General features: G+C 43.7%; 1 protein-coding gene across 2 annotated transcripts in view; it reads left to right on the forward strand.

The window, feature by feature from the left end:
- PLCG1 (phospholipase C gamma 1) overlaps positions 1 to 21,079 on the forward strand; it is a 122,809-nt gene that overhangs the window by 42,083 nt on the left and 59,647 nt on the right. For both annotated transcript variants that reach the window (XM_084853959.1, XM_084853960.1), the window contains exons 2-4: positions 12,588 to 12,740; positions 17,999 to 18,092; positions 19,284 to 19,331. In XM_084853959.1, coding sequence (XP_084710085.1) covers positions 12,588 to 12,740; positions 17,999 to 18,092; positions 19,284 to 19,331 — 295 coding nt within the window. The remainder of the gene's footprint in view (positions 1 to 12,587; positions 12,741 to 17,998; positions 18,093 to 19,283; positions 19,332 to 21,079) is intronic.

Raw genomic sequence — 21,079 nt, forward strand, 5'->3', positions numbered from 1 at the left:
AGGAAGGGGTCAGGTGACGAGAGCTCTGGTCTGGCAATGTTGGGTAGGATGTAAACCACCCAGAGAGCTGGGTGTGAACCGCCCCGAGAGCGTCAGCGATTGGGCAGTATGGAAATATAATAAATAAGTAAGTAAGTAAATAAATAAATAATCCTGACAATCTGAGTTCTCTCCCCACCCCATCTTCTTTAATGTGCAAGTTTCTAACTGTAAGAGAACAAAAAAGTGTGGGTGTTTAGCCTTCCATTAGAGAAACACTCCCTTTCAACTCAGTGTGGGTTTCAGTTTCGTTCCTAGGTCAGCTGTTATGCAACTCCCACCCACAACCAGCCAAATGTCTCCTCAGACTTGTTGCCCTCTGGATTGTCTTGAGCCCTGCCACTCTTTCCCAAATCCAAAAACTGAACAAAGAATTCCAAATAGCTCAGTAAAAGCAAAAACAAAGTAAACAAACAAAGCAAAATGTTCCCTAAACCAAGATTATTCAAACAGGCAAATTAAGATAACATGCATAAATTCTACAACAAAATCTTTGTTCCTTGGCTGGAGCATTTGAGGTTGTTTTCTTTTAAATGGATTGTACAACTCTTGTGGATGACTTTCTGCGACATGGTAATATACACTAGGGATATAGGCTCAGAGAGCCTAGGCTAGTAAAACTGATAGATTTGCTGTGCTGCTGTCCTCTTCTGGGTCATATTGTGATGCCATTCGATGGGCATCTCACAAAGCATAGTAAGAGGCATTCCTTCGCTGTTGGGGCTACTCACGTCTTCACTGATAAGCATAAATACAGGTAGCCTGCTGGGTTAAAGAGTTTTGGGCAGTGATGTGAGTTTCTGGAAAATTTTGAATTGGAAAAGTTTCCAATACAAATTAAGTTAATTTTGTTGTTCAGTCGTTAAGTCGTGTCCGACTCTTCGTGACCCCATGGACCATAGCATGCCAGGCCTTCCTGTCCTGCGCTCTAATTTGCTTAGGGCTATTTGCATAGGAAAAATTGTATCAGAAAATGTTGTTGTTGTTGTTGTTATATTTATTTATATCCCGCCTTTTTCCCAATACTGGGACTCAAGGCAGCTATACTGGGACTCAAGGTAGTTGTTCAGTTTGTACTGGAAAATTTTCCAATGTAAATTTCGTTCATTTGCATAGGAAAAGATCAGTTGGCATTGGAAAATGTTCTGATGCCTTAGAGATCTAGTTGAGCATGTGTCGCTTACTTGTATTTAGCTAAAAAAGAGTACCCCATATTATTTTTTTGGTCCCAGTACACCACAAGTATTTGACCTGAAGTATTTGAGGAAAAAAATAAAGCACACTTAATGTGATTTAAATGTTATATTATGTAGCATTTTTTATTGAAATACATGTAAAAATGTAAAGGCAATAGCATGCACCTCCCTTACATTGTTTAAATTTAAGGGAAAAAACCAAAGGTACTGAAAACTATTGATACGCTAATTAATTTTAGCAACAAAAGAACTGTGCGTGATAGGCTGACAACCACTCATCAATTTCAGCAGAGTTCAGCTCTCTTCTACTGATTGTTGGGGCACCTTCAGTTTTGCTGTCACTATTTATTTATTAGTTCCATTTCACTGTGACAGATACATATACTTTAATGATATATATGTATGCTAGAGATAATCACCTGAAAAACATTAATTGCAATATTCAAACTGCCAAGCTTGTCTCATATTGTATTTGTGGTTGGCACACATTCGTTTTTACTAATGAACTTATGAAACGGAAAATTTTCCTCAGAAAAATAAAGCACTGGACAAAATTCCATCCTACATCACTGGTTTAGGATGGCCGGATTCAAAAGAGGGCAGGTCTCCTGCATCTTTAATAGTTGAATAGAAGAGGGTGTTTCAGTAGGTGGACCTTGCATGATAAGTTACACTTGTTGAGATTCCTTCTTCAATATAACTGTTAACGGTGCAGGACCCCTGTCCTCATTTGTATCTCCCCCCTCCCCAAGCAATTGCTTCCTATTTTGAGCATTATTTGAATTTTCTTAATGCAGGAATATTGAATGTGTTGTGGTACAGCGTTTGTAGGGTTGCCAATTGGCAACCTGGAAACAGAGGCTGCGTTCACACATATCATGCTGAGTCATGGTTTATGTTAGCCATGGTTTGTTGCTTTAGCCGTGAATTGTCTTGCAGACGAGCAAACAAACCACAGCTTGTTTTCCCTATTTCTGGTTTGTTTCTCTCCTGCCCCTTTTTCCAGCCTTCAGGGTGGATTCATGTTCTGACTGCTCTTGCTGGGCACCTCTGTTTCAGGGTGGACAGCAGCGCAAAACAAACCAGGTCTAAGCCATGTTCTGGGTTCAGAGATCACGACAACCCATGGTTTAAACAAGCCAGACCTCATAAGCCAACAACAAACCACAGGTTCTATTTGTGGTTTATAACTGGTTAACAAATCATGGTTTGTTTGTGGGAATGGGTTCAAACACAGTAACAACCTCTATTATGTACAGATCAGACCAATGAGGCAAAGTGATTACTTCCCTGGTTCTTTTGTCTGCCCTTCTTCCCTTCCTCACAGTAGAGAGCTACCTTCAGTAGGGAGCAGCCTTCCATTTCACATTTGCTGTACTGCAAGGATGGGGGCGAGGGGGGGGGAACTAGAGGAAATGGCTGGCAGTAGCTGTGGCTATCTCATCTCCTGCTCGATTGCTGCGTTTTAAAGGTGAATGCTCCTTTGAATGCAGCCTGGCAACCCTAAGAACCTGAATGTTCTGGGTGGAGAATATGAATGGTCCTGAGAGAAAATAGTTTCCTACTTCCCATGCATGTGGAGCTCAGTGATAAAGCCTCCCAGTGTTCAAGAGGGAAAGTAATTGACCTGATTATGTAGTTTGTTTATTTATTACATTTATATCCCACCTTTCTTCCATTGTGGAACCTCAAGGTGGCTACATCTGGTTCCCAGGTGGTCCCCCCTCCAAGGACTGACCAGACCCACACCTGCTTAGCTTCAAGGTGGCTGCCTCATGTGCCTTCAGACTATGCCCTGGGACATGTAGTTAAAGTAGAACTGTTCTTAGTGTCCTTGTTTAATACTCAGAAACTCCTTTTCTGCTATGAAATGAGGTGGGAGGAAAGGAAGCTCGAACCACAAGCGTGGCAGCAAAGCAATTAAGTCTGCTTCTAGCACAAGGTGCAAGGAAGTGGTTTCTACTAACCCCAAACTGTTGTGCCAGATCTTCTGCCATGTATAGACACAGTGGCAAATTTGGGAACTGGGTGGGAAGAGCTAACAAAGAAGGAAGATAAGCTGTTTGTGTCAAGAACGTTGCATGGTAGATAAATAAAATGTTATTGGGTTTGATTAACTGGATATCAGATGTACAGTGATCTCTTTCCCTGCTGCCCCTTTATACCACCTTTTTCTTTGAAGCAGTCTGTCTCTTCTCAGTCACATTATTTTGTATCACTCTAAGTTCTCCATCAGAACTATTTTATCGATGAAACACATTTTAATTAGCTATATATATAGGGAAGACTGGAAAGATAAAGGCAACTTGTGTGGTGGTGGTGGTGTGTGTGTGTGTTTGTGTTAATGCCCTGATGTTCCAGAATAGAAAAGTAGATAGTATAGTATACTTTCTGTCTGAGTAAATGGTGAACACTTTAATGTAAAGATGTTTAATGTAATGTATTTTCACTTGTAATGTTTAAAATCATATAGTAGTTTCTGCCCTTTAGACAATTCTGCCCCCCCCCCCCCAAAAAAAAAAAAAAATGGAATCGGAAGTTCTGGCTCTTCTAGAATCTGATTCTAATCAAACTGCTATTTCAAAAAATGTATTAGCAATCGCTGAGTTATGTTATAAGGGTTCCCAGAACGACCAGGAATGGGTCTGGTTCAGCAGAATGCCTGTGGTGCTGCTGGGGCGGTGCGCATCTATATAAATATGAAATTCTGCCAAACAGTTATTTGGCAGGGAGTGGACAGGGTGGAACAAAGGAGGGGGGGCTGAGTTTCTGAATAGTAGTTGGCAGGGGTTCAGCTTCATTTAGCTGTTGGATCAGAAAGGGTATTTCATGCTGGGTGTTTCCTGGCACTATTTCTACTACTCCAGTTCTATCAGTACTTTATGGAGCCTCTGGCTTTCCACCAAAGATCTGCAAAGGGACTGGACAGCCTCGGGGTCCCTGAATAAGGCCACGAGAAGCTACACTTACCTGAATATTAGGATGTAGTGGGCCTCTGTAACCTTGCTGCAATTTGCTCAGCTCCCTTTGAGAGCTTTAGGAAGGTATGAAGTGGATACGTAGATGTTCTCCAAAGGAATCCAGGAAACTGTTTTTGGTATTACATTTGCTGGGCAGCTTCCTAAATCCCTCCTACAGTTCTCATGTAGAGCTATAAAGGTGGTTGGGGTGGGATGGAGAGGAAGGCTATAATATGTGTTGGCAGCTTTCTACTCACTCCAGTGATTAGAGTTTGGGGTGTTTTTTTATGTGGGCTTCTTTCTTGTTTATCTCAATATTTCGGAGGTGGGCAACTTATGGCCCTCCAGATGTTTTGGCACACAACTTCCATCAGCCTTAGCCAGCAAAGCCAATGGTGAGGGATCATGGGAGTTGTAGACCGAAACTTCTAGAGGGCCACAAGTTTCCCATCCTTGCAATATTTGAATGCAGAATGTTTGGGTTAGCTCTAATGAACAATCTGCTACTGGATATATGAGCTCAGAATTAACTGTAACCTTCACATGGCAAGCAAATGTCAGATTGCACCTCAGTTCAACAGCAAACCTCAGATTGTGGCCAGTTCAACTGTGTGTTAAAACTTGCGCCATCAGGTGCAAAATCTGTGTTTTTTTCAGCTTTTTAAAAAAGTGTTTCATTCTAGTATGTGTAGTTCTAAACCTTGTTTTCTACATATGATTCATTTTGTGTGCCTTTAGAAGCAAAATGTTCTTTTTGGTGCTGGGCTGAATGGGTTGGAGTGATGCTGTTATTAAAAAGTAAGGTGTAGAATAAACTAGGAAAAATGTTGGATCCACAAAATGGAAAGGGTTAAAAAAAAAGATTTATTTATTTGTTTATTTAAAAATTGTGTGTAGTTGACCTTTAAGGGTAAAACCCTCTCAACACCATGGATAAGATGATTTATAATCACATGCCTTTCTGTCACTGCTGCTTCTCTTCTTTGCTGTTCCTTTTGCCTTAACTGTTTGATTAGATCAGGGGTCAGATAGATGCTTGTCTCCTGCCTCTGGTAGTGTCATTTCCAAAGCTGCTTCTCTTTTCAGAGGCAGATTTAAAAATAAAATCAACAGAATACCCTGACCAGCTGTAATATGCTTATAAGACTGTGGATTAAAAAGCACAATGATGTATAAGGGCTGAGCTATATTACATCACTTCTCTGTAAGGGGTATTACCCTGTCCTGCTCAGAAATGTCTCGTGTCTAGAAGACAGGGAGTCACAAATGCCATTAATTGATTCCATTGAGGGTTTTCAGAATCATTTTCCGGGAAGCATGTTGACCTGTTTGTTTATTTGTCTGTTAAAGAAAATTATGTGAACTTTCACTAGCAGTGGGAGAATGACACAAATTGTCTCTCCTCTACCTTTTTTACACCTGTGTAAGCTTCCACTTCGGTAATTGCCATCATCTTTATCACTAAAGAGTGTTTGTCCTGATAAGTCTTCAGGCTGCTTTTGAATTCTGCTCGAAACAAGATATGGCTGTTCCCAGCGAGGTGTCTTCTGTGAGCCAGTAAGGGACAGGTGGATCTCTGTTCCATGGGCCCTTAGAACTGAAAGGTTCTCCAGTGTATGGTCTCACTCCAGGTGGTGGAGAAGCTGGGGATGACGTTTGAAAGTTCAGCAATGCTGAGAGGAAATGGAATCCTCTGTGGGAAGGAAAAGGTGGTTAAATTGTTCCATGCTAGAACAGGACATTGTGCTGTCCTTTTCTGTTCCTCTCTCCTTCCTGCCTCTGACCCTTTTTCTGCACAAGACTTCAACCTCCTCTAAGCCTTTTCCCTTGCTAGATCTGAGTAAACACAGTCATCTTGGGGTGGGGACATATTACATTTGACCTTACAGTTGCTGTGCCAAGTGTGAGTCTACGCATATACCTCTAGGAAGCAATAAGTGGAGCCCTTTACCAATGGCTAGAACTAAACAAAGACCTACATGCGTGTGGTATGCAGTTATTTGAACGATCAGTTAAAATTGTAGTAATTTTACTATTTATTTAGTCCCAATAATAAATGAGAAGCGCACTAGACTTACTGTGAGATGAAAATGTTTGCTGAGGAAGCCAATCCCCAAGTACATATTGATTCCTAAGGAAAGGGTATTTGTTTCTCTACTTTGCCCATTCTCATTTGCTCCTGAGCAACCTTTTAAAAAGTGTCTACTGCATTTCCCCTTTTGTTGGTGTGAATACATTCTTTTTCTACCAGTTTGGGAATGCACCACAGTGACTTCTAGTGATCCCAGGTAGACCCACTGAGCAATCTAGAATTGACTGGAATGCAGGCAGAGCTTTGTGGAACCAGTACAGGACTAGCAAGATAGTTTTGTTTTTTTAGGAGTGGGACAAAATTTAGGCTACATCTTTAATTGGGAGTGACCTTTTGAAGATATGCATGAATATTAGGCTGTGTCTGCACTACAGGCTATTTTTTTTTTTTTTTTAAATGCGGGTTTGGCTAGCTTTTATGGTGCATCATTTCCCTTGAATTGTTATTTTTCATTATGATTTATTTCATTTCTGTACTGCCCAATTGCCGAAGGTCTTTGGGCAGTTCACAGCAATTCACACACAGAAAAAATGCAAACTGCAACATTCAAACATTCTCCAGCGTTACAACATTATAATAATAATGGAGCAGAGCAGCACAGAGCAAGCTGCTCCAGCTGGTCCAGGGACTACAGAAGCAGGCAAGCTCCCAGAGAGCGAGCGACCAGAGCGAGCAAACAGGGGGAGCAAACAGGAGTTGGCCAGGGGAGTTCAGCAGGGGAGGTCAAGGGGGAGGCCCCTAACATTTTTTTTAATTAGTTTTATTTTTTATTTTAACTAACTGTTTTCCATTTTTTGTCTTGTAACACACACTTTCACACCAGTGGGACTCTGCTTTTAACCTCTACTGAGTAGAGGAGCAGGCACAGGCTAGTCTAGAACAATCACAAAGCTAGACACAAAAAGGGAAAAGAGGTTATGGAAGGACAAGACTCTCCAGTGGTGGTGACCTGCAAGGTGTGTGCAATGTTTGTTTTCTTGCCTGAGAACAACATGGCCTACACCTGCAACAAGTGCAAGTTGATCACGCTGCTGGAGGAAAAAGTAAGTGGACTGGAGTGGCGACTGTCGACCCTCCGGGGAATAAGAGAACATGAAGAGTTCTTGGACAGAATGGGGGAACTACAGCAGCAAAGGGCAGACCAGAAGCTTGAAGAGCAACAGCAAGATGAGGCAGAAGTGGGAAATGCTGAGGTGAAGAAAAATGGAATAGAGGATACTCCTTGGAAAAGGGTGACAGTTAGGAGAAGAAGAACTAGATGCCACTGTGCACCAGTGGAAGCAGTGGAGCTGTGGAACCGATTCCAGGTACTTGCAGATGAGACTGGAGGACAGCCTGCAGAGGAAGAATCACAGGGGAACCTGCATGAGAGTGAGCAAGAGGCTAAAGGTCAGTCAAACAGAGGCGATGAAACCCAGGCCTACAAGAAGAAGAAGAGAAGAGTGGTAGTAGTGGGAGACTCCTTGCTGCGTGGGATCGAGACCCAAGTATGTTGCGAAGACCCATGGACTCGCCAGGTATGTTGTCTCCCGGGAGGACAGATTAGAGACGTGACTGAAAGGTTGCCTGCACTCATAAAGTCCACTGACAGGTATCCCTTTCTTCTCATCCATGTGGGAACAAATGATACCGCCAAGCGGAGCTACGAAGAGATCATGTCAGACTTTGAAGCTTTGGGAAGGAAACTCAAGAACTTTGGGGCCCAGATAGTTTTCTCATCCATCCTTCCAGTAGTTAGAAGAGGGATAGAAAGGGAACGAAAAATCCTCCGCGTGAATGACTGGCTACGAAGGTGGTGCCGACGAGAGAGATTTGGATTCTGGGACCACGGGCTATACTTCCTGGAAGATGGGCTGTTGGCTAGGGATGGGTTGCACCTCACAAAGGATGGGAAGAATGTGTTTGGCCACAGCATGAAGAACTTCATCAGGAGGGCTTTAAACTGAATCCTACGGGGAAGGGAGATGTAATGTTGGGGGTAACAATGGACATAGGCACATGCACTGCAATGGAGAGAACAGCTCTGATAGCGCCCAATAATAGTCTTCAGACACATGTAGGAAGAAAGCCAGACTATGAAGCACATGGTCTTTGATGTCTATATACTAATGCCCAGAGGATGGGAAACAAACAGAACGAACTTGAACTCTTAATACAAGAGGGAAATTATGACCTGATAGGTATAACTGAGACTTGGTGGGATGACTCTCATGACTGGAATACAGCAATTGAAGGATATAACTTGTTCAAAAAGAACAAGAGGAACAGAAAGGGAGGTGGGGTTGCACTGTATGTGAAAAATACATATCTCTGCACAGAAATACAGGAGGAGGAGCTTGGTAGCCCCATGGAGAGCATCTGGGTTGAAAGAAATGGAGCAAAGAATAAAAGGAACCTGGTGGTCGGAGTCTACTACCGGCCACCCAATCAAGGAGAAGACAAGGATGAAACTTTTGAAAAGCAAATGCCAATGTTTTAAGGAAGCATGATGTAGTAGTAATGGGAGACTTCAATTTCCCCGATATTTGTTGGGAGACAAATTCTGCAAAACATGGCCCCACCAGGAAATTCCTGACTTGTGTGGCTTGTGTACTTTCCTCTACAGAAAGTAGAGGAAGGAACTAGAGGATCGGCTATCCTTGACTTGATCCTAACCAACAGAGATGACTTAGTGGATAAAGTAGCAGTTAGAGGAACTCTGGGGGAAAGCGACCATGTTGTACTTGAGTTCTTGGTTCTAAGGGAAGCAAAAGCCGAGTGTAGTCAAACGCGTACCCTGGATTTTAGGAAAGCTGATTTTCATAAACTCAGAACAATGATCAGTAAGGTCCCATGGCAAGCGATGCTAGTGAGAAAAGGAGTCCAAGATGGGTGGGAGCTTTTAAAAAAGGAAATTCTCAAGGCACAATCACAAGCAATTCCAACAAGAAGAAAAGGTGGAAGACAACAGAAGACGCCAATGTGGCTTCACAAAAAGCTTAGGGATGACCTGAAAACAAAAAAGGACACATATAGGAAGTGGAACGAAGGCCAAGTAACAAAGGAAGAGTACAGGCAGATAGTACAGAATTGCAGGGATGGCGTCAGGAAGGCTAAAGCTGAGAATGAGCTGAGGTTAGCAAGGGATGTGAAAAACAACAAAAAGGCTTTCTTCAGCTACGTGCATAGTAAAAGGCAGAGGAAAGAAATGGTGGTTCAGCTATTAAATAAGGATGGCAAAATGATAACAGATGACAAAGAAAAGGCAGAGGTGCTCAATTCCTACTTTGGCTCAGTCTTCTCCCAAAAGAGGGTCTATGACCCCCCTGGCAAAGGCGAAGTACAGGCTGAAGGGGCAGGCTTGCAGCTTGAGATAGACAGGCATATGGTCAAGGAACACCTCATTACTTTGAATGAGTTCAAATCTCCAGGGCCAGATGAACTGCATCCTAGAGTCATAAAGGAACTGGCAGAAGAACTCTCAGAACCGCTGTCTATTCTCTTTGAGAAATCATGGAGGACGGGGGAAGTGCCAGATGACTGGAGGGGGGCTAACGTTGTCCCTATCTTCAAAAAGGGTAAAAAGGAGGAACCTGGGAACTACAGACCAGTCAGTCTGACATCAATCCCTGGGAAAATTCTGGAGCAGATGATAAAGCAATCCATCTGGAAGCACCTTGACAACAATGCCGTGATTACTTGAAGCCAACATGGATTTGTCAAAAACAAGTCCTGCCAGACAAATCTGATCTCATTTTTTGATCAAGTAACTTCCCTTGTAGACCGTGGGAATGCTGTAGACATCATATACCTCGACTTCAGCAAAGTTTTCGACAAAGTGCCCCATGATATCCTGATGAGCAAACTAGCTCAAAGTGGGCTAGATGAAACAACGATCCGGTGGATCCACAGTTGGCTACAGAATCGGACTCCAAGAGTGCTTATCAATGGGACCTTCTCAAACTGGGGAGAGGTAACGAGTGGGGTACCGCAGGGCTCAGTCCTGGGCCCAGTGCTCTTCAACATTTTTATTAATGACTTGGAGGAGGAGGTGCAGGGAATGCTGATCAAATTTGCAGATGACACAAAATTGGGAGGGATAGCTAATACTTTGGAAGACAGAAACAAAATTCAAAGTGATCTGGATAGACTGGAGCGCTGGGCAGAAAACAACAGAATGACATTTAATAGGGACAAATACCAAGTTCTGCACCTAGGAAAAAGAAACCAAATGCACAGTTACAAGATGGGGGATACGTGGCTCAACCACACTACAAGCGAGAAGGATCTTGGAATTGTTGTCGATCAGAAGCTGAATATGAGCCAACAATGTGATGTGGCTGCAAAAAAGGCCAATGCTCTTTTGGGCTGCATTCATAGAAGCATCGCTTCCAAATCCCGGGAAGTACTAGTTCCCCTCTACTCAGCACTGGTTAGGCCTCATCTGGAGTACTGTGTCCAGTTCTGGGCACCACACTTTAAGAAGGATGCAGACAAACTGGAGAGGGTTCAGAGGAGGGCAACAAAGATGATCAGGGGACTGGAAACAAAGCCCTTTGAAGAGAGACTGAAAGAACTGGGCATGTTTAGCCTTGAGAAGAGAAGACTGAGGGGAGATATGATAGCACTCTTCAAGTACTTGAAAGGTTGTCACAGAGAAGAAGGCCAGGATCTCTTCTTGATCATCCCAGAGTGCAGGACACGGAATAATGGGCTCAAGTTACAGGAAGCCAGATTCCGGCTGAACATCAGGAAAACCTTCCTGACTGTCAGAGCAATACGACAATGGAACCAATTACCTGGGGAGGTGGTGGGCTCTCCCACACTGGAGGCCTTCAAGACGAGGCTGGACAGCCATTTGTCAGGGATGCTCTGACTTGGATTCCTGCATTGAGCAGGGGGTTGGACTCGATGGCCTTGTAGGCCCCTTCCAACCCTACTATTCTCTGATTCTATTCTATGAGCCAGTGTGGTGTAGTGGTGAGAGTGTTGGACTGGGAGCCGGAAGATCTGGGTGACTTTAGGCCAGTCACAGTTTTTCAGCCCAACCTACTTCACAGGGCTGTTGTTGTGAGGATAAAATGGAGAGGAGGATAATGTAAGCCGCCTTGGGTTCCTTACAAGAGGAAAAAAGGTGGGATATAAATGTAATAATAAATAAATAAACAAACACAGTCTAAAAATTGTTGAACGTACAAAATGTACAAACAGTTTAAATAGCTAAAAACTATTTAAGTGAACAATTTCAGTAAGAGGCTTGTTCAAGACAGCTGACATAAGTGCCCCATCATATGCCATTACATGCCTGGGAGTAGAGGGCAGTCTTAACCTCGCATCAAAAAGATGACAGTGTTGGCGCCAGGTGGGCCTCAGTGGAGAGCTCATTCCATAGTTAGGGGGGCCACCACTGAGAAGGCCCTCTTCCTTGTTGCCACCTTCTGAGACTCCCACGGGGGAGGCACTCAGAGAGGAAGGCCCCAGACGTTTATCGTAGTGGCCAGGTAGGTTCATGTTGGGAGAGGTGTTCCATCAGGTATTGCGGTACCGAGCCATGTAAAGCTTTATAGGTTAAAACCAGCCCCTTGAATCAGGCTCAGAAACATACAGGCAGCTAATGCAAGTGGGCCAGAATTGGTCTTTTATCAGAACTTCTGGTCCTAGTTAGTAATCTGGCTGCTGCATTTTGTTGTATGTTCTTTTGCGTGCTCCCATATCTACTACACTGGCTTGTATTTGCATAATTTAGTGTGTCAGAGACAAGGTGGGTAGAGTTTACTTGTCAGTTCCCCTCTTAGAATCCATATAGATGATAAAATTAACTTGGGATGAGCTCTCTTGACGCTTGCAGTTGCAGCCTTAGGGGAAGAAATAGATCTATGTGCATGTGATCTTAGCATCAGTACCTGGTTTGAAATGCCAGGAGTTAGTCCAGGAACTTGGGAAGTAATAACAAAATAGAGTCTCTGATCATCTGTAGAACACTTCCACTAGGTAACCAGAGAGCCAGTTCCAGTGCATAAAGGTTTAGGAGAAAGGGCTCTCCAGGGGGAGGGCTTTCTTCCAGGTAGGCTTAAGTCATAATACCTCATTTTTAGAAGTTAAGCCGTGATAAAAAGATAGTTTTAACATTGCAATTTAGGAGCAAACCTGTTCAGAGACTGCATGGTTCCAGAAGGGGGCATCTGCACCAACAGCTAATGTAGTGTTTATCGGTCCATGATATTGGGAATTATGTCACTGAGCATGGCACCTTCACAAGGCACCTTAGTTTCAGTCTTTGTTTTTCCTCATTCCAGTTGATCATTCCCTCTTCTTTTGCAGTTGATATTCGTGAAATCCAAGAAATTCGTCTGGGAAGAAACTCACGCGATTTTGACAGATATCAAGAGGATCCTTCATTCCGGCCAGACCAGGCTCACTGTTTCGTCATCCTTTATGGCATGGAATTTAGACTGAAAACACTCAGTCTCCAAGGTGGGTTCCCTTTTATTCCTTCCTGTTCTCATTGGGTGGGTAGATCAGATGGCATACTGCCATTATCCTATATCTCTCGTGGCCTTCTAAGCTCCAGCGTCACCACTACTCAGCCTTCAGCAGAGCCTGGCTTGTGGCAGTAGAGAGGAACAAGTGAACAAGGGGTGGCACTGCTGCTGAGTGGATGAGTGCTGGTAGCAGCTGTGAAAACTGACATCTATTGCAAGGAGCCAGAGGCTTCTGAACACATGGGTGCTTGTTCATATCTTGTTTTGTGAACCTACGGTATGGCCAGCTCTGTGCTTTCCATTTGCTCATCCTGTATTCTGTATCGCAGGCTGGGGCTCATGCTCTTTAATGCTTAGCGAATATCACAATGGATCAGGAGTAATGTGTGACTGTCTTGAGTTACATATCCTGGAACTTGTATAAGCTTGAAAGGTTCCTATAGATGTTTTATTATTTATTTTTTAAATAGGACCAGCCACTTATTCACAACCTTTTGGAGAGCGCAATCCTATCGGGATAGGCACTGCCTCCAGACTCAGAGGCGACTGCCTATCCAATGCAGGGCAGGAGAAGCGCAGAGGGGATTGTCCCCTCCGTGCTTCAGGCACCCTGCATTCACAGCTAGACAGCCGATTTTGGCTGTCTAGCTGCGGGAAGTTAGAGCAGGGCGGGCGGACGCCAGATGATGCATAGGAAGCATTCTGCCTGCCCCGGCACAGCCCCAGGAATGCCCCGTTTTCACTTCCCTGTGCTCTTCTTCTGAGCATGGGGCTGTTCTGTGCTGCCTATGAGGCAGCACGGGAGGGGGTGGAGGTTGGTTCTCAGGGAACCAACCTTGGAGCACAGGCTCCAAGCTCAGTTCCTGGGAACCAACCTATCCTTTGGCCGTCTAGCCACTGACTAGCGGTCGTAGGATTGTGCCCTTAGTTGATTAAATATTAATTCATAATAATTCATTTCTTCTAAAAGTTTTAAAGCAGCCATGTGCTGTGGCTTTGGAAAAAGTTGTGTTACAGAAACACACCAGAGCCAATATGGCAGCCTTCCCCAACATGGTGCTCTCAGATTGTTGTTGTTGTTGTTCAGTCGTTCAGTCGTGTCCGACTCTTCGTGACCCCATGGACCATAGCACGCCAGGCCTTCCTGTCCTGCGCTCTCTCCCGGAGCGTGCTCAAGTTCATATTCATTGCATCTGTGATGCTATCTAGCCATCTCATCCTCTGCCGTCCCCTTCTCCTTTGGCCTTCAGTCTTTCCCAGCATCAGGGTCTTTTCCAGGGAGTTTTCTCTTCGCATTAGGTGGCCAAAATATTGGAGCTTCAGCTTCATTATCTGTCCTTCCAATGAGCACTCAGGGTTGATTTCCTTTAGGATGGACTGATTTGACCTCCTTGCAGTCCAGGGGACTCGTAAGAGTCTTCTCCAGCACCACAGTTCGAAAGCATCAATTCTTCGGCGCTCAGCCTTCCTTATAGTCCAGCTCTCACAGCCATACATTACGACTGGGAAAACCATAGCTTTGATTAGACGGACCTTTGTCGGCAAGGTGATGTCTCTGCTTCTTACTATGCTGTCTAGGTTGGCCATAGCTTTCCTCCCAAGGAGCAAGCGTCTTTTAATTTCATGGCTACAGTCACCGTCTGCGATAATCTTGGAGCCCAAGAAAGTAAAATCTGTCACTGCTTCCATTTCTTCCCCTTCTATATGCCAGGAAGTGATGGGGCCAGATGCCATGATCTTCGTTTTTTTAATGTTGAGTTTCAAACCAGCTTTTGCACTCTCCTCTTTCACCCTCAACAAGAGGCTCTTTAGATCCTCTTCATTTTCTGCCATTAGGGTGGTATCGTCTGCATATCGGAGGTTGTTGATAATTCTCCCGGCAATCTTAATTCCGACCTCTGATTCATCCAACCCGGCATTTCTCATGACGTACTCTGCATATAAGTTAAATAAGCAGGGTGACAATATGCAGCCTTGTCGTACTCCTTTCCCAATTTTGAACCAATCAGTTGTTCCATGTCTGGTTCTTACTGTTGCTTCTTGACCCTCGTACAGGTTTCTCAGGAGACAGGTAAGGTGGTCTGGTACTCCCATCACTTTAAGAATTTGCCACAATTTGTTGTGATCCACACAATCAAAGGCTTTAGCGTAGTCAATGAAGCAGAAATTGACGTTTTTCTGGAATTCTCTTGCTTTCTCCATGATGCAGCGAATGTTGGCGATTTGATCTCTAGTTCCTCTGCCTCTTCGAAACCCAGCTTGTACTTCCGGTAGTTCTCGGTTCGCATACTGCTGAAGCCTAGCTTGTAGGATTTTGAGCATCACCTTGCTGGCATGTGAAATGAGCGCAATTGTGCGGTAGTTTGAACACTCTTTGGCGTTGCCCTTCTTTGGAATTGGAATGTAAACTGACCTTTTCCAGTCTTGTGGCCACTGTTGAGTGTTCCTGATTTGTTGGCATATTGAATGCAGCACTTTAACAGCATCATCTTTTAGGATTTTAAATAGCTCGGCTGGAATACTGTCATCTCCGCTAGCTTTGTTGTTACTAATGGTTCCTAAGGCCCACTTGACTTCACTCTCGAGGATGTCCGGCTCAAGATCAGTGACCGCACTATCATGGCTATCAGGGACATTCAGATCTTTCCTGTATAGTTCTTCTGTGTATTCTTGCCACCTCTTCTTAATCTCATCTGCTTCTGTTAGGTCCCTGCCTTCTTTGTCCTTTATCATGCCCGTCTTTGCACAAAACGTTCCCTTGAGATCTCCAATTTTCTTGAAGAGATCTCTAGTCTTTCCCATTCTGTTGTTTTCCTCGATTTCTTTGCATTGTTCATTTAAGAAGGCCTTCTTGTCTCTCCTTGCTATTCTCTGGAACTCTGCATTCAGTTGGGTATATCTTCCCCTTTCTCCCTTGCTTTTCGCTTCCCTTCTTTCCTCAGCTACTTGTCAAGCCTCATCAGACAGCCACTTGGCTTTCTTGCATTTCTTTTTCTTTGCGATGGATTTCGTTGCTGCCTCCTGAACAATGTTACGGACCTCCGTCCATAGTTCCTCAGGCACTCTGTCTATCAGGTCTAATCCCTGAAATCTATTCCTCATCTCCACTGTATATTCATCAGGGATATGATTTAGGTCATACCTGAACGGTTTAGTGGTTTTCCCGACGTTCTTCAATTTAAGCCGAAATTTTGCAAGAAGCAGCTCATGATCTGAGCCACAGTCAGCTCCAGGTCTTGTTTTTACTGACTGTATGGAGCTTCTCCATCTTTGGCTGCAAAGGACATAATCAATCTGATTTCGATATTGACCATCTGGTGACGTCCATGTGTAGAGTCGCCTCTTGTGCTGTTGGAAAAGAGTGTTTGCTATGATCAGCATGTTCTCTTGGCAAAACTCTATTAGCTTTTGTCCTGCTTCATTTTGTACACCAAGGCCATGCCTGCCTGTTATCCTGGTGATTTCTTGACTTCCTACTTTAGCATTCCAATCCCCTATGATGAAGAGGACATCTTTTTTTGGTGTTAGTTCTAGAAGGTGTTGTAGGTCTTCATAGAACCGATCAACCTCAGCTTCTTCGGCCTCAGTGGTTGGGGCATAGACTTGAATTACTGTGATGTTGAATGGTTTGCCTTGGATTCATACTGAGATCATTCTATCGTTTTTAAGATTGTACCCCAGTACTGCTTTTCCCACCCTTTTGTTGACTATGAGTGCTACTCCATTTCTTCTAAGGGATTCTTGGCCACAATAGTAGATATGATGGTCACCTGAATTAAATTCGCCCATGCCTGTCCATTTGAGTTCGCTGATTCCCAAGATGTCGATGTTCAATCTTGCCATCTCATGTTTGACCACCTCCAGCTTACCTTGATTCATTGATCTGACATTCCAGGTTCCTAAACAATATTGTTCTTTACAGCATCGGATTTTCTTTTCACCACCAGACACATCCACAGCTGAGTGTCCTTTCGGGTTTGGCCCAGCCGCTTCACTCTTTCTGGCGCTACTTGGAAATACCCTCTGCTCTTCCCCAGTAGCATATTGGACACCTTCCGACCTGAGGGGCTCATCTTTCGGCGTCATCTCTTTTAGCCTTGTGATACGTTCCATGGGGTTTTCTTGGCAAGAATACTGGAGTGGGTTGCCATTTTCTTCTCCAGTGGACCACATTTTGTCAGAACTCTCTGCCATGACCTGTCCGTCTTGGGTGGCCCTGCACGGCATAGCTTATGGCTTCACTGAGTTACGCAAGCCCCTTCGCCACAACAAGGCAGTGATCCATATCATCCCATGCTGGTTTGGGGAAGGCTGCGGTATGGCTCAAAAAATGAAATAGCATGGCCTTCTGTGTGCACTCACCAACTAAAATCCCTCCCACCTTGATTAATCAAAGTACCAATAATAACCAAGTAAAGCCTGCAGCTGTAATTTTTATAAAGTAACATTCTAGTTCCCTCATTGCTTTTTCCAGTGTAACAGCTCCTCTGTTGCCACAGTGAAGGAGAGTCCCAGGGAAGGAGGGAACCATTCAGAGGAAGATGGAAATGATCCCTTCTTCTCTTACTCTCTCTTGCACCAAGGAACTGATATTGCGCTTCTGGCATTTATTTGAAAATATTTCTATACCACCTGTCACATATAACATATCCAGGTAGTGTACCATAGTAGTGGCCAATTGATTATTAGACATACACACAGATGGGTTTGTGATAGGCATGTAGAGGAGATAGTGACTTGCCTGCCTGATCCAAAGGTAAAGGATGCCACACTTCATCTAGACTGGCTGGTAGACAGTCCTGGGGAGGAGTCAGCAGTCGTGATGCATGTCAGCACCAGTGACATGGGGAAATGTAGCCATGCAATCCTGGAAGCAAAAATTAGGATGCTAAAATATAAACTGACAATTTTGGGGGATTTACTTTATTTCTGTTGTTCTTTGAGTCCTCACCCCTCCCTCCAGTTTTAGAGGAGCCCACCACAGTGACCAGGCAAGTAATTATTTCCAAGCCTGCCATAGAAGGTGAAAATTGCTTATTTATTTAGAGAAGATAACTCTAAATGAATAGGGATTATTCTCCCTTAATGGCTTGTCTTATAGTGCCCTGTTATAATTAATAAGCCTCAAATTTGCTGGGATGAGCTTCCTCCTGCTGGAGACCAGCTGTGTCAGAACTTCCTCCTTGGAAACAGGGGTCAGTGCCTGTGTCTCCTATCTTTACAAGCCCAGTTTGTTCTTTATTTTTACAGCCACATCCGAAGATGAAGTCAGCATGTGGATCAAAGGGCTGAACTGGCTCGTGGAGGATACCCTAAAGGCTGCTACCCCACTGCAGGTTGAAAGGTAACACAAAAATTGGGAGCAGGTTGGGTATAGGGTGGGGTTCATTTCATCTCCTTCGTTACCAACGTAATCTTTATTTGTATTTATATATATTTATACACACACACACATATATATATTATTCGAGACTGTATGTGCTAAAAGAAAATCCAGGTGGTCTGCTGGGGATAAATCTAATTTATGCATAGTTATGTAATTTGCAAGATTATTGTGCTTCTGAGAGTGAAAGATTCTGGAATTGGATTGGTTGCAAAACTACCACATAACACAGATCAAGAAGGGGGAAAATGAGGCAAAACAAAACATGAACCAAGTTTTTAATTCTCTCCTTTTAGAGCAGGGGGTGGACAACTTGTAGTGTTTTGACCCACAACTCCCATCTAACCTCACCATTGGCTATCCTGGCTAAGGCTGATGAGAGTTGTAGGCCAAAATATCTGGTGGTCCGCAAGTTGTCCACTCCATTATTAGGTGTTTCTCATTTAGCCCCTCTTACAGTGAACCCCTATGCATGTCTACTCAGAAGTAAGTCCCAGTGAATTCAATGGGATGTACTCCCAAGGTAAGTGTGTGCAAGGACTGCAGCTTTAGTATATCGTTTTCCTTCATCTCTCTTTTAAAATTGATTTTTAAAGTTGATATTGGATGATGTTATTGCATTCATGTAAATCAGAAATTTACATAAGCTGCTATAGAGATTACTGATGGTAATTTGGCCTCCTGGAGCCAACATATTTAAGACACCATCTCTTATCTTATCTTCATCATTGACCAATACTTTCTCCTTAGGTAAATATCTATGTTCTCAACCCAGATAGAATGTAGAAAGAGTATCTTTGGTGGCTGACTTGCAGCTACAGAACATATGTCCCCAGAGATTTGTCCAAGCCTGTCCATCATGCTGCATGGTCTTTCTAGGTGGGCTTTTTGGATGTTGGGGGTTTGAGCAGAATTTTAAGTAAATTACTGAATGACTGTATCAGATTCAATACTTGTAGAGTGCCATAAAAAAACAAAATGTGGGAGGAAAAACATGTTGAGTTTCCTTTTTCTTTTTCCAGTCATGCTCAATTAATATGCTTCAGATATACCTGTGTGTAGTTATTCTTTGGTGAACTGTGGGTAACCTGAACTTTGAAAGGTCCATACAGCATAGGAGAGTCTTAAGTTTCAAACCCTATCTCCTTTTAGGTGGCTCCGAAAGCAGTTTTACTCCGTTGATCGCAACAGAGAAGACAGGTAAATACAGTGAAACTTTCTCTTGTTTACAGTGTGGTCAACCTACACTGGTATAGTCATGTTATTATGGATATCTTTCAGCTTGTACAGCCTGAGAATGTGGACAAACCGCTTGGAAAATTAAGGCCCACCACTTGTTCTCTGGACCCTTGCCCAACCTGAGTTGTAAAATCAGCCAGGGCTGAGATGGGCGTTTGGACATCAGAGGTGATTAATGCCTCCTTGAGGGAGTGGAGGTGGTCCACACTAGTTTGAAGGAAGTAATGGTCAGGCCACTCCTGAAGAAACCTAGTTTAGAACCAGTGGTTCTTGATAATTACCCCTAGTTTCAAATTAGTCACTCTTGGAGCGGGTAGAGCTTCTGAACTCCAGGTAGCATTGGATGATGCTGATTATTTGGATCTATTCCAGGCCTGGTTTTAAGATGGAAACTCTCTTGGTTGCTCTAGTAGATAGTTTACACTGAGGAATGGATGGAGGAATGTAATTTCATTGACCTCTTGTTGGGTTTCTATACAATCCACAATATCCTTCTGGGTCACTGATCCTGGTTGTGTATGCGGGGCACAGTGTTACAGTAGCTCTGGACTTTCCTTTTGTTCCACCCATGGCTATTGGTCTGTGGAGTGCTGCAAGGATCCATCTTGTCCCCCATGCTTTTCAACGTCTACATGAAACTGCTTGGGGAAGGCATTTGGAGGTTTGGGCTGAAACTTCATCAGTATGCAAATGACACTCAACTCTACCTCTCATTTCCATCTAATGATCCTAGGGAGGCTGTAGAAGTCTTGAACTAGTGTCTGGAGGCAATTTTGGGATGGATGAGGGCAAACAAACTGAGACTTAATCCAGGCATGCTAGAGGTGCTGTTCATAGGGAAATTGACTAACTTGAATGGAGAAGCGCATCTGGTCTTGGTAGGGGGTTGCACTCCCCCTGAAGGAAGAGGTGTGCGGTTTGGGAGTTGTCTTGCACTCTTTGCTGACTGGGGAAGCTCAGGTGCTGGGCAGAAGTACTTTTTACCAGTGTAGGGTTGCAACTGGCATACCAGGGTTGATCTTGCCTCAGTTATGCATGCTGTAGTGACATGCAAGCTGCATTACTGCAGTATGCTCTAGGCGGGACTGCCTTTAAGAATAGTTTGGAAACTTTAGCTTGTGCAGAATATGTCTGCTCAGATATTGATGGAAGCTGTCCATTCAGCTCATGTTACGCTGATACTGTGGCAGCTGTGCTGGCTGCCAGTGTTTCTGAGCTCAATTTAAAGTGCTGGTTTAACCTTTAAAGCCTAAAATGGGTTGAACCTGAGGACTGCCTTCACCCTTACTTTGCGGTCATCAGCAGAGGTCTTTCTCACTTGCCCACCACCAAAGGCAGTTAGATTGGTCAGTAGGAGGGAGAGCGCCTCTGGAATTAGCTTCCATTGGGGGTTCATCAGACCCCTTCTTTGCAGGCCTTCAGGAAAGCTCTGAAGACCCACCTCTTTTCATTGGCTTTCTCCTGAATTGTATTTTTGGGGTCATGTCTTCAGTTATAATGATAATGTTTGTGGACTGGATTTTGATTATTTTATTGTTGACATTTATTGTTCTTATTGATTCTTACTTTTTAATTGTCATATGGTTCCTTTTAATATGCACGCTGCCTTGGGAACGTTCCACTCTTAAAGGGGGCCTAAAAATAATTTTAAATATATACATAAAAATAAAATAACTAGAGGGGCATCCAGAACTTTGTAAAAATAGCAA

This window comes from Heloderma suspectum, chromosome 4 (genome assembly GCF_057233095.1).
Source record: "Heloderma suspectum isolate Gila_16-S chromosome 4, 16-S_ref, whole genome shotgun sequence".
Lineage (NCBI taxonomy): Eukaryota > Metazoa > Chordata > Lepidosauria > Squamata > Helodermatidae > Heloderma > Heloderma suspectum.